We start from the raw sequence: 15,269 nt of genomic DNA, 5'->3' as shown, positions 1-15,269 counted from the left end.
GCCAGCCCGGAGCGGACCCTCACACAGCCGTCTCTTTATCAAAATAGTTTATTTAGAGTCTTCCGTCACAAAAGCATGAGACACGGCCCGGGGGCGGTGCTGTTCCGGCTACAATCGTGACACCAACTTGAGGAGAGCGAGAAAGAAAGTAAAAACTAAGATCGGAGAAGCGGAACGTTCGCACGCGGCTGCGGCGGCGGTGCCGGAACCAGGTCCACCAAGAACCGGTCCACTGGATCAGCGGTCCGAACAGAAACGAGAGAAACGTGAGGGGGGCCTCCGGCCGTCACAGCGCTGCTTCACTTTGATTCAACACCAGCAGTCTCTCTGCATGCGCGCCGCCCGCTCATTTAGCGGGAATCTTGGCTCTCTTGCGGGCGATGGCGTCCTCCACGGCCTTCAGCTGCTTCAGCAGCTCCTCGCGGCGAGACAAAGTGTTGCTGGGTTTGTTGCTCCCGGCGACGGCAGCGGCGGCGGCGGCAGCGGCGGCGGCCGGACCTGCGGCCGACGGTTTGAGCGGCGCGGCGGCGGCCGGACCTTTGGCGGACGACTTGGCCGGCGGCGAGACGGGTCGCTTCCTGCCAACAGAGCAGGGAAGAGAGCTGAGGTCAGGCGAGCGGTGGCGAGCACGAGGCGCGTACCTGTCTGCCTGCGGGGCCGCCGGCCGCGGCCCCTGGCCTCGGGCTCGCTCCATCGGGGGTCGACCCGGCGGCCTCTTGTCTCGACCTGAGGGAGGACAGACAGGTTGGTGCGTGGAGCTCGCGGTGGACGCAGACAGGAAATTGATGAGGACTTTTACAGCTTTGGACAAACAGCCGCTCAGGCGTCAGAGAACGCTCCGGCTCACGCGGCTGGCCACTGTTGTGTAACCAGCGGCCTGACGTGGAGCCTCACCTCGGTCCGGGGACATGACCATCCTCTTGCTGGGTGGAGAGCCAGGCCGCTCCTTGTCCGAGGGAAGGTACCTCTTCCTCTTGTCCGCCTGCTGCAGGCAGAGAGGCGGGGTCAGAGGTGACCAGGTCGACTCTGACGCAGGAACTCACCTTGTTCAGAAGGGTGAGCTTGATGTCTTTATGTGAGGCGGCGGCGGCGGCGTGCGCACCGGGGGGCGGCATGCTGCCTGCGGGCGGGTGCGGGGGGTGGCCCCCCCTGCCGCTGGCTCCCGGCCGCAGGTGTCCTCCGCGGGCCGAAGGACCCGACGGCTCCGTCTTCCGCCGCTCCTCCCTGAAGGCGTCCTCTTTCCGGGGCGGCCGCTCTGCTGGAGGACACAGGTCAGCGGCAGGTGCCAGGTGCTGCAGCTGGACCTGCCGACACTCACCTCTGGCCCTCTCCCGGCCTGGGCCTGGGCCCGGGGCCGCTCTCTCCCGCGGGGCTCCGGCCCGGTCTCTGTGGGGCCGGCTGGGGCTCGGGGAGCGGGAGCTGGCCGAGGACACGGGACTGGCCAGGTCGGCGTACATGTCGTCCGAGTCGGCGCTGCGCACCGAGCTGCCGCTGGACGAGGCCGAGGACACGGAGGAGACGCTGCTGACGCTCAGAGACCTGCGGGAGAGTCCAGGGTGAGGGCCACGCGGCAGCGCGAGAGCAAGGGAGGAGCCGTACCTGGACTTCCTGAGGGTCCGCCGGGCCGCACATGGAAGACAAGCAGTTGGCTTCAGTCACACAGCAAACACTGACACACATCTGAGCTCACACACCTGGACTTCCTGGAACCCGAGCGTGAGGGGGAGACGGAGTTGGAGGAGGACCTGGACCTGGAGCTGGATCCCGAGTAGCTGCTGCCGCTCACACTGCCGCTCATGGCGCGCCTGTGGAGGAAGAGCAGCAGAGGAAGCGTCTGGAGAGGTCGTCCCCGGGTCACAGACACCTGCTGCCGCCATGCAAGGGTCTGCAGGGCTCCAGCAGCAGCTTCTTCTGGGGAAAGTGGCTGCTGTGTGTTTGTACAGCTGAGGTGGAAACTAGTTTCAGGTGTGTGGGTGAAGCTGAGTCACTCGGAGCGGGACTCCTGAGCAGCTCGGTGAAGGAAGTGGCCGTGCGCGGGGCGGAGATGCTTCATGAGTGAGCGAAGTTCCCGGGGAAGTGTTGCCGTGAGGCCAGAGAGGAAGAGTGAAAGAGCAGGGCAGGCAGCCAGCGTGTGGGTGGCAGATGCAGATAAGCAGTTTCGGCCGCCGGCACTTCCCTCTCCCCAGTGTTGGCACCGATCATCCGCCGGTGCTGAAGACAGGAGGGGCACGTGCAGAAGCGTCCGGCGGGGGTCTGCGCCCGGGGGGGAGGTCGGCTGGCGCTCGGCGCCGCCGGCAGACAACCTGGTCGGGTTAGTGCGGCTCAGCCATTCCAAGCATGAGAAGAATGTGGAACGCGAGTCCAACAAAGGTTTAATCTTGAAAACGCGACGTCACGAGCCGCTGCCAAGTGAAACTGCCCACGCTTCTCTCAGTTACCACAGCGAGGTGGGCGTCAGGTCTTCCTGGTTCAGGTGCACAGCAGGCGACCAGCCTCGGACTCTTCAGTCCAGCAGGGAAGCGGACTGGACGCGGGGCTTACCTTCGAGGCGGATGCTGCTGCGGCTCCTTCTTCCTTCCTTCCCTCTGGACCGCAGGCTTCCCAGGTTCTCGGGCAGGCGGGGGCCTCGCCGGCCCGCCGCTCCCCGCGCCTTCTCTCTCCCGAGGATTAGCCGGCAGCTTGGCTGCCTCCAGTGGAGGTTTGGGAGGTCGACCCGGAGGGGCTCCGGGCGGAGGAGAAGTTGGGGGCTTCTTCATGGGAGGCTTCTCTCTGCGAGGGGGGTTCACAGCGCCGGGCTTCGCTGGCATCCTTCCAGAGGGTGAGAAGGCCAGAGTTAAACTGGCTCCAGTCTTCCACCTGTTGGTGATGATGACGATGATGATGAGGGGTCAATTATCTGGCAGAGCTTGCACCAGTGGCTCTGGTGATGGAGGACAATCCCTGTCCTGGTCCGGCTACCTCTCCTCAGAGTGTCTCACAGATGCTCACGTTCCTGCACCGTCCTGCTTCAGGTGAACAGTGTATTTGCTTTCTCTCTGCAGAGGCTAACCATCTTGAAGATCTTGAAGAGACACTTGTCTCTTCAAGATCTTCCTACAGCGCGAGACCTCGTCTGACCCAGTCCTCCTCACCATCATCACCACCACCACCACCAGTGAGGAGCGTGACTCACTCACCCTCTGGCTGCTGCAGCAGCAGCAGCAGCAGGCTCTGCTTTGTTCTTGTTGTTCCTCGGGGCTGCAGGACTGGGTGATGGAGAGGTGGAGAAAGATCTGGACCTACGGGGGGAAGACAGTGCCTCAGGAGAAGGTTCCTCAGACCTGCCACCCGACTACAGGGGCACCTCCTTATGGCCCTCAGCAGTGGACCAGGCTTGTTGAGGGCATCCATTTGTGTCGTCACGTGTGAAGTGGACTCTCCAGTTCCACAGGTGCGGCTGGGAGCACTCACCTGGAGCGGCTGCCGCTGAAGGAGCTGTGCTGCGACGAGTGACTGGAGTAGGAGCTGAAGGAGGACGAGCGGCTGCTGGACCGAGACGAACCGGAGCCGGTGTAGGATGAGGACCGGGAGGAAGACCTGCGGCGTGGAGGAGGATGTCACAAGCGTCGACGCTGGAGCTCTGCGTCCAGACACTGTTTGCCTCGGCACTGATGCCACAGCGCCCCCAGCAGGTTTGTTGGGAGGGTCATCATTAACACGCTGCTCAAAGATAAATTAATGTATGTGGAAATGCAATGATAGAAAAGTCACTGAACTATAAACGTCATGTCCAAAAATGCTTGAATGAATGAGGAAACGAATAAATAACATGACTGTTCCCTGCTCATTTCTATTAAATCCATCCATGACCATGAGGCATTTTCTGAGCATCGCCGTCAGAGAGTCATTCCTCACATGACCTGGAGCACGGCAGTAAGATGGAGCTCACCCTCGCGTGGGAAGCACAGCCCAGCAGGGGGCCGCCGCCTCACCACGCCCTGCTCAGGGTCCTGGGCAGTGTCACCAACAAGGTTCAGTTGGCTCCCTGAGTCAGTCCTCAACAGAGGTCACCTCCAGGTGGAGGAAAGGAGGAGCGACGGCTCGGGTGAAGCTCCTACCTGGAAGAGTTGGACGGAGAGATGGAGGAACCAGATGGCCGATGTCTCCTGCGGCCTCTGAGGGGGGAGCCCAGTCCAGGTCTTCTCCGTGGAGACTTTGACCGACGCCACGGATCCTTCCATTCGTCGGGCCGCCTCATCACCGGCAGGACATCTTTCTTCATGAGCGGCTCCAGCGGCCTGCTGGCCAGGCAGAGGGGAGACGCTCGGTGAGGGAGCGGAGCAAACGGCACCTTTAGACTCGTGGCTCATTGTGCCGGTGCTCAACATAGAATGGACAACATGAACCTAAATGCACCCAACTGGGGGAGGGGCAGTGCCGGTGGAAAGCCTCCGTGACCGCCAACGCACCTCTTTGAAAGTCACTGACCTCAGTCCTTTCTAGGCAGAGACCAGGATCAAACCAAGGCGGAGCTTCTCCCACCGCGCCATCATCACTCACCAAGGACTGAATGGGGCATTTTGACTTTGGAAAAGCAAGGCTGGAGCGGATATTGGCGTGGAGAAAGCAGCCGTGCTGCGGAAGCTCGGAGGGAATATCATGTGTTAATCAGTGACTGCTGGGGAACCACCAGTGACATTCCAACCTCGGCACATGAAGCGAAAACGGCAGTAACACGAGAAAGTGAGTGTGGACACGGGTGAGGTGTCTGTGGAGGATAGGCTCCGTCAGACATCAGTGACGTCCCTGGTGAGTACAGAGACAGAGTTACACCCAGGCCAGAGCTAAATATAGGTAAGATAAGTTTAGAATCCAAAGATCCAAATATAGAACACATTCAACAGGACACTTGAGGAAGTGGATCCAAGAATAGCACCAGTGTTATGATAAGACATTATGGATTGATGACGCAACACGTCTCTGAGGAGACTTCTGGTAAAAGCTAATGACAACATGAGCACACGGGGAAACCACCTGCGTGAGCTCGCAGCCCTGAGGTCCAGGCAAACAGGCGTGTCCACCTCACACTGACTTCTCTGTGACTGAAAGAGGACACTAAACCCACACGCAAGACCACGGCAGATACGGCAGACCATGACTCTCACTGCGGCTGTCGGCACCTGCAGACGCGGTTCAAGTCAGGAGACCAAGAGCTGTTGCCTGAGGTCAGGGGAGGGAAGAACCGAGTTCCACTCTAACATCTAAACAGGAAATGAAGCAGCACAACAGAAACGGTGTCAGTGCATTCCAGATGCTTCCTCACGCAGAGACACTTTCACACGGCTGCTATGACAGGTGTGACAGGTCGCCGCCGCCGCCACCACCAGTCACCGGGGCCGCAGCATTGCAACATTCATTCCTCCTACAGCGACAAGACAAGTGACACTCACTGGTGCCTGTGTGCAGCAACCAGGGCAGTCTGTGGAGCAGCAGGGCCAGAAGAGAGGAGTCCACAGACTGGAGGGGCAGGCCTCACCTCAGAGCACAGCAGTTTGATACCGAGTGTGTGTGTGTGTGTGTGTGTGTGTGTGTGTGTGTGTGTGTGTGTGTGTGTGTGTGTGTGTGTGTGTGTGTGTGTGTGTGTGGTGGCGGGAAGACTGTGGAGTGTTCACCACATGGACCAGGGAGGTCGCTACCACTCACTTTGGTGGCATGGTGAGCGGAGAGTGAGGCTTGAGCTTGTCCTCCTCCTTCTTGTCCCGGAGCTCTCGTGGCGGTCTCATCCTGGGCCTCTCCTTGTCATCACGCTTCAGCCGCTCTCTGTCCCACTCTTCTTTCCTCCGCACTCTCTCCTTCTCGCGCTCACGCTCCCGTTCCCGCTCCCTCTGCCGCCGCTCCCTCTCGCGGTTGTCCCGCTCCCTCTCGCGGTCCCGGTGTGGCTCTCTGGGGTCACGCTCTCGGTCCTGTTGAGAGGCAGCAGGTGGGGTCAGAGAGGTTGACCTGGCACTGATCACGTCAGCATCAAGAGATGCCCGGCCCATGCAGCGACAAGCTGGTTCAACAGCAAACTCTTCTGTCTTTTCAGAACACGAGCAGCTCTGCTACATCAAACACACAGACCACCTCCATCTTTGAGCACAGCAGCAGCCAGAGTCCCAACTGAAGCTGATGTCACCGCTTTTCACACTGAGGGTTCTGTCTTGGGTGGGTCCAATTCGCCCCCTGCTGTGCAGCCTCAAGCCCTGTCCCTTTTTTCCAGCTCAGCTGGCAGCGTTCTGCACAAAGTAGCTGGTTTTTGACCCACGATGAAGCAGGTCTCAAGGAAGTCGCCATCAGCCGCGCAACAACCTGTTTACCGCCATGGCCTTGAGCTCCTTATTTCTGTCAATTCTTAGCTCTACCAGTCGTCCTCACCTCAGATATGAACTGATGACGGAACTGAGCCACGGCTGGAACAGAATGTGGTGTTTCACAGCCAAAACTAAACATGGAAGAGTCTCGTCATGTTTGTTTTACAAGGAAACAAGCTGTGTAATACGGAGCGTCTGGATCGGTCCACGCTGCTCTCACGACACCTTGACCACAGTGAGAGAGATGACTGAGGATGGAGAAGGTTTCAGTCAGTGAAGTCCAGATCCAGACGTCAGAAGTGATCCATGAATGGTCTGGTAATCTTCAGTAACGCGTTCCTCCTCACTGTGCTCCTCATGCAGTGACAGCTGCAGATCACAGCGGTGAGAACAGTGACTGTAGAGCGCAGCGTGATTCACTGAAGCAACTCTGTCTGTCAGCAACATCAGGTGTTGATCAGCCTAATAAAGGAGAAAACACCTGAGCTATCAAACCCCCGCACACACCTCCAGTCCTGGACCGCTGTGCTGCGCCGCGCTCCTGTTCCCCAGCTCCAGTCTCCTGCAGCTGAAGCTGCTCACCTCAGCGTTCTGGGAGCCTGAGAAGTTGTTTCTGAAGCATGTCGGTCACCCCGACAGCCATCAGACCCTTCACTGGCCGGCACCTATCATGTTGGTGTGGAGTTGCGCCGGACACCTAGTTTCCAGCATCTAGCGCCGAGTCATCTGAGGCCAGAAGCTAAGCCCTCTCCAGCTGGGATCAGGTCCGCGGCCAAAACCCGACTGGCTTGTGTTCACATCTCTGACTTCTGAGCCGAAAGAGCTTTATCTGGAGACAGAACCCGCAGTGTGAACGTGACCTCAGACGAGAGTGTAAATAGCCCTGTCAGGAAAGGGAGTGATGCTGTTTAGGTTGGAAGGCTTTAGACAAACATGAGCACTATTCATAGAAGCCTGGCCGAGTGAGGGGAGGAGGAGGAGGAGTAGGAGGAGGAGGAGGAGGTTGGGCGATCCATGACGGTGGCAGGACACTTACGCTGTAGTGGTAGGGCAGAGGAGCTTCAGTGTACTGCACTCGGAAGTTCTCGTACTGGCCACCTCGCCACAGCGTCTCCATTTCATAGTCGTAGTAGGGGTCAGCGTAGGGGTCACTGCAGGACACACAATTAATTACACAGCAGCTCAAGAAAGCACGTCTCGTCAGGAGCAAGGACACAAGCGACCATCAACGTACCCGTAGACGGGGTCTCTGAGGTCCATCTCACTGCGAGAGGAAACACGAGTCATTATCAAAAGCCCTGAAAATGGTGGTTACTTTCTAAACCCATAGGACAGCAAGGGTAGTGAGGCCAGTCAGAAGCTCAGCGCCCTCTGGTGGGGGCTGCCTGCGTGGACCTCCTGAACTTCAGTTTCAGGTGTCCTCTGCTGCTGCACGGTTGTTAGCGACAGCAGAGGACACCTGTGCACGAGCTCATGGGAAAGCAAGCAGCTCACTCTCTGATGATGCGGTAGCTGCGTTCTCTGAAGAATTCGTTCTCTTTGTCAAATTCCCGATCGTCCTCCCCGATGGTCACGTTGAAGCGCTTCTCCTCAAAGTCCGGCTCCTGCTCTTTCCGGATGGTGGCCTTCTTCAGGACCTGCTCGGGCACAGCAGGAGACACGTTGGACTGTTTGTGGGCGCAGACACACACACACGAGCGTCAGGCTCCCCCCGGGCGTCTGCAGGAGCTCATCAGGACCCGAGCGTCTCACACCTCAACTGCAGCATTAGCAGAACCAGTCGGATGAGAAATGACATCGAGCAGTGATGCAGCCAGTATCGCGCCAACACCCTTCAACAATGCTGAAGCAGTTAAAGCCGAAAAACATCTGCTCCGGGCATCAAGTGGAAAGTACGAGTGACGTGAGAAGAAAGTAAACACAGGAGCAGGAACAGAAAGGGCTAAATTATCAAACGATTCAGGGAACATCTATCAAGTCAAACCAATCATCTGGAGCTGCACAAACAGAACAAATCATAAAATCATTTGCGCCTCAAAACACTAGTTGGCTTCTCCAAAAGGGTCAGATGCAAATTTTCTGAACGTTCAACGATTCTGAACAAAAAGGTTCCAACAGCAACGTCTGGCTAATGAACCTGACGATCCACGATCCAGCAGCGTCGGAACACATGACTGTTCCGGTGTCGTCTGCATGACAGATTCCTGCCTCAGATGTAGTCAACCTGATCTGCCCAGTGTTGAAGCAGACACATGTTCCTCTCTTGCATTATCGCAGTAGTTAGTTCGGGGGAGTCTTCCTCCCACTCACCATCTCAGATTGCTTCATGTCAGTGAGGAATAAGCCCCGCCCATTCTCCTCCTGCAACCTCACATGTAGCACCAAGTCGTGTGACACGTGCGAGCCTTGACCGGGTTAAGACGAAGTCTGGCCCGAGTCATCCCAGACCCACTCAGACAACATGAGCAGCAGACGTGCGTCAGACTCGCATCAGGCTTCTTCACTGCGACACCTTCAGCACCACTCACGCAGAGGTTTGATTTTCACTGCGACATCTGGAACAAAAGCAGCCGCTGGCCCCGCGAGGCTGTGGAGCCGTGTAACTACCTCTTTGGCGTGTCGCAGGCCGCGCTCCCAGGCGCTCTCCACAGGAGGCTCCACGGGGGGAGGCGGCGGCGGGGGGAGCTCCTCTACAGCAGGCCCCACCTGAAGCGACAGGTGAAGGGAGGAATTGAGTCAGCGGCGCAGCACGCTCACATCAGTCTGCCGTGAGAGACACAGACCCAAGGGTTGTTGGGCAGGAGCGGGGGCGGCGCCCCAGGGGGCGCTCCGTTCGGAGAGAAGACGTCTGGCTTACTGATGAGGGAGTAGTTCCCCTTGTCGTTGACTCCAGGGTGGATGAAGCGGCAGTTCATTCCCCAGGTGCAGTTTCCTGCGAGACACAAGGCAGCGCGGTGATTCAGAGGTGAGCAGGCGCCTTCAGGTGGACACACATCACCGATCACACAGCAGCATTTTTCACCTCCTGCAGTCACTGATGTCACTTCACACCCAGTCTAACAGCGCCACCTGTTGGTCTAACGACACATTACCTCAAATGCATTTCACTCTAGAAAACAATAAGGGGATGCTGACGACAAATGAAGTGAAAGGCTTGTATAAGAGAGAAGAAGGGGAGAGTGAAGTCACACCAAAGTTTAAGAGGGAAGCACATATAAAGAGATTCAGACGCAAACATCATGTGAGAGCGCCTGACCTTTGATGAAGAACCTGCAGATTGGCCGAGGTCGGATTTTTCTGTCAGACGGATCTTTCACTTCGCCTTCCTCCAGGTCGTCGTCCTGCACACAAACAGTCAACCACGCTGATGAGAGAGCCAGCAGGAGAACCCTCCTCCGGCGACCTCAGTGTATGTGAATGGCTGACCGACTGGGTCTACAGCGCTGTGCTTGCGACATTTCCCACAGCACCATTCTTTCAAGCCACTCTCTGATCAAAGCCAGAGCTCGCACCAGTCAGACGGTCACCTCGGAGATGGGTGTGCTGGACAGAGCATGCATTTTTGGCCAGGACACGCTGCACCACCCTCAGACCCACATGTTCCAACTGCTGGATCATTTTGCTCGTGTCCGCTCCAACACGTTTCTGCCACTGTGCGATGAAGTATTATTCTGTAAAAATCATCTGAGAGCAAAATCACCAGGGACCACTCACATCAATCTCCCCTTCGTCAATCTCTCCATCGTCGTCATCTTTCTTCTTATCTCGGAAGGAATCTCTCCGTGACCTTTCATGACCTTTGGGGTCGTCCAGCTTCCTGGAATCTCCCTCTGAGGGTGACGGAGGAAGGATTGGTTTCTTGTCTCTCTTCACACTTCTCTCCTCGTTCTCATCGTCATCTTCGACTTTGGTATCATCTTCATCCTCCTCCTCCTCCAGAGTGGGGATGTTAGGTTCCTCTGGAACTTCCTCATCGTAGTCCAGCTCGTGCTCGTCAAGCTCCCGAGAGACTGATGTCGGGTCGTCCTTCATCTCTCTGACAGCCACTGCTCTCCTCCGCTGCTCTGTCATGTGGTCTTCATCCTCTTCGTCCTGTGCTTTCTTCCCCTCCTCGTCCTCCCCTTCTTCATCGTCTCCTTCATCGTGGGCTTCTGGGATTGACACACTTCTACGGTGGCTTTCAATCCTTGCTTCTCCATCCTCTTCACCAATGCCCTCTGGGCCCAGCGCTGATTCTGAGGGAGATTTTAGAGTGTTGAGAGGTCCATCCTCCTCTCCCTCATCTGACTTGGCACCTTCATCATCTCCCTCCATCAACAAGATGTCCTCATCCTCCTGCTCCATCTCTCCAGTTTCTCCTGCTAGCCCTTCGTCCTCTGCTTCGGAGACAAAGTCTGGTACCACCTCGTCAGCTTCATCCTCCTCAAATCCATTATCATTTATGGTGTCCACTGCCTCATCTTCCTCCTCCGGTGCACTTCTGTTCTCCTCATCTGAGACACCCCGGTCCTCGGGAGAATCCAGGAGCTCAGCCTCAGAAAAGCCTTTCTCTGCCTCCTCAGGAGACTGGGGAGACTGAGACGGGCTTTCGGGCGTCTCCATGAGAGATTTTGCTGAAAAGAAAAAAAAAAACAAAACAATTTTAACCTCTTCTTGGTCAAGAGCTGATAGACAAAACCAAGTCGCTGCTGTGTCAAACACGTGTCAAAGTCAGACATACATTACTTCACTCACTATGTTCAGATGGGTCCTGCCCATCGAGCGGAAATATAGGCAAAAGAATTTGCATGAAAAAATGTTCCATTCTGGTGAGAACCATAAAAACCCGGATACATTTTCCATTCCGTTACATGTGTTCAACTCACTAGTGTCTGGAAAGCCCAACTGCTATATGATGAAACTAACTGGTCACTTCAGTTCTCCGCTTCACGGGTCTCCACTCTCCAACGTGCTCATCTGTTCATGTTTAAATATGAATGATTATGGTACCCAAGCACCGAGATGAGTTATTCAGTGTTCCTCGTCTCTCACAGATCCCAGATCAGTGTTTATCACCACACAGATTGTGATCTACCAACTTCATTTTGGCATTAAATTGTGGCTTTGTGAGTCAGCAAGCACTCCGAGACGTGAAAGACGTGGCGGAGATGTTCATATTCCCAGTAGGAGCATCATCTGTTGTTGGCGTGATGAGGCAGGGAGCGCAGGCGGCGGCAGCAGCACTGCGGGGGACCCTGCATGTGTTGAGCCCTCATACAACAACCAACCGACCCAACTAAAGCAAACACTGACTCCGAGTCTCACGTCATTATTGAGGCGCTGAGCTTCTGACTGGCCTCACTACCCTTGCTGTCCTATGGGTTTAGAAAGTAACCACCATTTTCAGGGCTTTTGATAATGACTCGTGTTTCCTCTCGCAGTGAGATGGACCTCAGAGACCCCGTCTACGGGTACGTTGATGGCCGCTTGCGTCCTTGCTCCTGACGAGGACGTACTTTCTTGAGCTGCTGTGTATTAAAAACCCACATCCAGCACCACATACCAACATACTACATTTATCGTGAGATGCTAAACTCTCATGGTGGGGACCGTTCTCAGCAGTAGATCTTGTGTGAAAAGTCACCAGACATCCCTAACCACCCAAACCACTAATACAGAGGTGATTCTACACTTCAGAAGCTGAAACACTTGGCCTTGAAATGTACATGGAGAAGGTCTGGTCTGATCAACAGAACAGGTGAAAAACAAAGTTTCAAACTGCATTTGCCATGAAGATCGGGGGCTGTGGGGACCGCAAAGACTTCCTGGTTTGAGAAGACTCCCAGGCCGATCTCGAGGACTCCGGTGGTGGAGCCTCACCCTGATGAATCACTGGGAGACAATCATAGCCTTGACTCACAAGACTCTGGGATATCAATACTTGTCCAATGACCTGGTCCTGACCTAGCTCATGCACTCTCTTCCCTCTCTGCCAAAGCGTCACCCAACCTCACCTCTGGGTTCAGAAGTGGCCAAAACATCCAGGGAGGAGGACCATAACCTTCGCCAGAGAGTAGCACCCATTAGAAGGACAAAGAAGTCAGAGACAGAACTCGAAGACTAACTTCATGCTCATGGACACTGACAGAATGGGCCCCGCACACAGTCTGAGGGCCGGCACCATGTCCAGACCACTCACCCTGGGCCCCGCACACAGTCTGAGGGCCGGCACCATGTCCAGACCACTCACCCTGGGCCCCGCACACAGTCTGAGGGCCGGCACCATGTCCAGACCACTCACCCTGGGCCCCGCACACAGTCTGAGGGCCGGCACCATGTCCAGACCACTCACCCTGGGCCCCGCACACAGTCTGAGGGCCGGCACCATGTCCAGACCACTCACCCTGGGCCCCGCACACAGTCTGAGGGCCGGCACCATGTCCAGACCACTCACCCTGGGCCCCGCACACAGTCTGAGGGCCGGCACCATGTCCAGACCACTCACCCTGGGCCCCGCACACAGTCTGAGGGCCGGCACCATGTCCAGACCACTCACCCTGGGCCCCGCACACAGTCTGAGGGCCGGCACCATGTCCAGACCACTCACCCTGGGCCCCGCACACAGTCTGAGGGCCGGCACCATGTCCAGACCACTCACCCTGGGCCCCGCTCTGCTCCCCGTCACCCCACAGCCACCTCAACACTCAGCTGCTTCACCGACAGAGTTTTGTTCCAATGGTTTCACGAGTCTCGGGGGTGAGACACGGCACAAGGTTCCCCTCACACGGCAGCAAGAACCGAGCCGCTCGCCCCTGCTGCAGAAGAACCACCGACGGTCGGTCAGCTGATGCGCTGCGGCTGTGCACTCGCTCAAGAACTCAGGCAGACCGGGCCGCTGGTGACCCCAACTCTGCTCCACCTGGAGCCCGACCGCGTCAACTCAGAGAGGAACTAACTGGCAGCAAACGCCGGCTACTTTAGCCAGCGGCGGCTTCAAGCTAACAAGGCCCAGAACTTCGGGGAGCTCGGCAAACGAGAGACTCGGGCAGAACACACCGCGAACTACCTGTGAAACCACCGCTACCGACGGACTCGCGTCGTCGGCAACACTCGGGTCCGCGCATTGTGCCTGGCTTTTGTCATGTGCGGATGCTAGGCTAACGCTCGGGCTAACGTGACGCGCTGGTGCTAGGCTAACGGTGCAGCCCCTCTGCTAACCAACGCTTCCATTTACCTTGCTGTCCCGGAGCTCCGCAAAGAGGCTACTGCGCACCCGGCACCCTTCTCTCCCGCCGTCAGTGAGCAGTGTACACGCCACACACGGGGTATCAACAGTCGATTCGGCGCCCTCAGTGTAGAAATGAAGGATCCCACACGGCGCGCAGAGCGGCCATAACCCGGCGTCATCAACACTGGCCCGGGGGGAGCGCGAGGGCTGCGCGGGCTGACCTGAGATCTGCGCTGCTCCGAGCTCAGCCGCCCGCTGCCCTGCTGGCACGGAGAAATCCGACCTCAGATCAGCACACAGGTCAGCTCAGCCACAGCTTCACTGCTCTGGAAACGGAGTCGCGTCCTCACGTCGCCATCGCCACTTCTTTAATGTCTGGGGAGCGATGAAAGCCAACATGCTCGTCTGCACGTCACGGTTCAGACCGGTGGAGATTAAAGGGAGCTGAACAGAGCAGATATCGATGAATTCCGCCCCTCAGAATGATTGAACGATGAGCGCAGGAGACGGTTACTGTCAATGGCTTATTCCCTTCAGCTGCCACTTTGCATTGGTTTTTGTGTTGTGGTTTGTCACCTTCACCTTCTTCTGCCGCTTATCCGGGGTCGGGTCGCGGAGGCAGCATTCGGAGCAAGGAAGCCCAAACTTCCCGGTCCACACAAACCTCCTCCAGCTCTTCCCGGGGGATCCAGAGGGCTTCCCAGGCCAGACCGGAGACAGCATCTCTCCAGCCAGTCTCCTCCCGGTAGGACATGCCCGGAACCCCTCCCCAGGGAGGCGTCCAGGGGGCATCCGGATCAGACGCCCGAGCCACCTCAGCTGGTTCCTCTGGATGAGGAGGAGCAGCGGCTGCACCCCGAGCTCCTCCCGGATGACCCAACTCCTCAGCCTATCTCTAAGGGTGCGCCCAGCCACCCTGAGGAAACTCATCTCAGCTGCTTGTATCCGCCATCTCATCCTTTCGGTCATGACCCAAAGCTGGTGACCATAGGTGAGGGGGGGAACGTAGATCGATCGGTAGCTTCACCAGGACGGTCTGATAGAGCGACCGCATCACTGCTGCCGCTGCACCAACGCGAGAACAAGACCCTGAGGTACTTAAACTCCACCACTTGGGGCAAGAACTCTCCACCGACCTGGAGAGAGCAAACCACCTTATTCCGGTGGAGAACCATGGCCTCAGACTTGGAGATGCTGATCCCGGCCGCTTCACAGTTTGTCACTATCCTCGTGATTATGATATTGTTCTGCGGCACTTGGGTGTCGTGCTTCATTCATGTTTGGAGTTGGCGATTGTCCTGCCGCGGCCTGTTTTTGGTGATGATTATTATTGGAATTGTTCAATTGGCAAGTGCTAAAGGAAGAAAATGAAAGGATGGAGATTGGACTGGATGTTGAGGCGGAATGAACTGTCGCTACTTGAGTCGTTCCGGGCTCGTTTCTCACCGAGAGGACACGGGTCCCTGTCTTGAGCTGGAGAATGTCCGCCACCTCTGACAACCACGAGGTGGCGACACAACACCAGGCTCGGGTCACGTGGTGACACGTTCCATATTCACAATTCTCAGCGACTGACATGTGTTCCAACTTCAATGGTTGCTTTATAAAGTGCAACATCCCATGAAAAGACCCATTAGAAAGCGCTACACGACAGATTGTGTGTGAGTCTTGTTTCGTTATGGTCTGCTTTGATTTCTTTTTCGTTCAGTTGTATTCTGAGCGACTCTAATCTA

The 15,269-nt window shown here is 56.7% G+C and overlaps 1 protein-coding gene across 7 annotated transcripts; it reads right to left on the bottom strand.

Annotated features, from left to right (window-relative positions):
* Positions 1-42: 42 nt before the first annotated feature.
* On the bottom strand, positions 43-13,896 carry zc3h18 (zinc finger CCCH-type containing 18). Of its 7 annotated transcripts, none has more exons than XM_053886094.1 (20): positions 13,758-13,896; positions 10,044-10,942; positions 9,586-9,670; positions 9,113-9,261; positions 8,937-9,035; positions 7,824-7,966; positions 7,564-7,593; positions 7,366-7,480; positions 5,683-5,942; positions 4,098-4,280; positions 3,451-3,576; positions 3,177-3,278; positions 2,542-2,856; positions 1,695-1,805; positions 1,600-1,608; positions 1,319-1,539; positions 1,044-1,258; positions 895-985; positions 642-726; positions 43-578 (listed from the first exon to the last, which is right to left on the bottom strand). In XM_053886094.1, exons 2-20 carry the CDS (start codon positions 10,929-10,931, stop codon positions 347-349), a joined length of 3,459 nt encoding a protein of 1,152 aa, XP_053742069.1. In that variant the 5' UTR covers positions 10,932-10,942; positions 13,758-13,896; the 3' UTR covers positions 43-346. The 7 variants fall into 7 exon arrangements, with proteins under 7 accessions (XP_053742069.1, XP_053742072.1, XP_053742067.1 ...); XM_053886097.1 differs by lacking the exon at positions 13,758-13,896 and adding an exon at positions 13,543-13,741 and having other exon boundaries at positions 895-982; XM_053886092.1 differs by lacking the exon at positions 13,758-13,896 and adding an exon at positions 13,543-13,741 and having other exon boundaries at positions 44-578.
* Positions 13,897-15,269: the final 1,373 nt, after the last annotated feature.

The sequence above is a fragment of the Synchiropus splendidus genome, chromosome 14 (assembly GCF_027744825.2).
Source record: "Synchiropus splendidus isolate RoL2022-P1 chromosome 14, RoL_Sspl_1.0, whole genome shotgun sequence".
Taxonomy (NCBI): Eukaryota; Metazoa; Chordata; class Actinopteri; order Syngnathiformes; family Callionymidae; genus Synchiropus; species Synchiropus splendidus.
Note: the sequence above shows the minus strand (reverse complement) of the source record. Positions and strands in the feature narration are given on the sequence as shown.

Bases quoted from the DNA above. Each gene is read 5' to 3' on its own strand.
- zc3h18 (XM_053886094.1), bottom strand. From the start codon at position 10,931: ATGGAGACGCCCGAAAGCCCGTCTCAGTCTCCCCAGTCTCCTGAGGAG. The intron at 9,262-9,585 runs GTCAGGCGCTCT...TGTGTCTCGCAG, and splicing joins CTGCAGGTTCTTCATCAAAG to GAAACTGCACCTGGGGAATG. The intron at 2,857-3,176 runs GTGAGTGAGTCA...CATCACCAACAG, and splicing joins GCTGCTGCAGCAGCCAGAGG to GTGGAAGACTGGAGCCAGTT.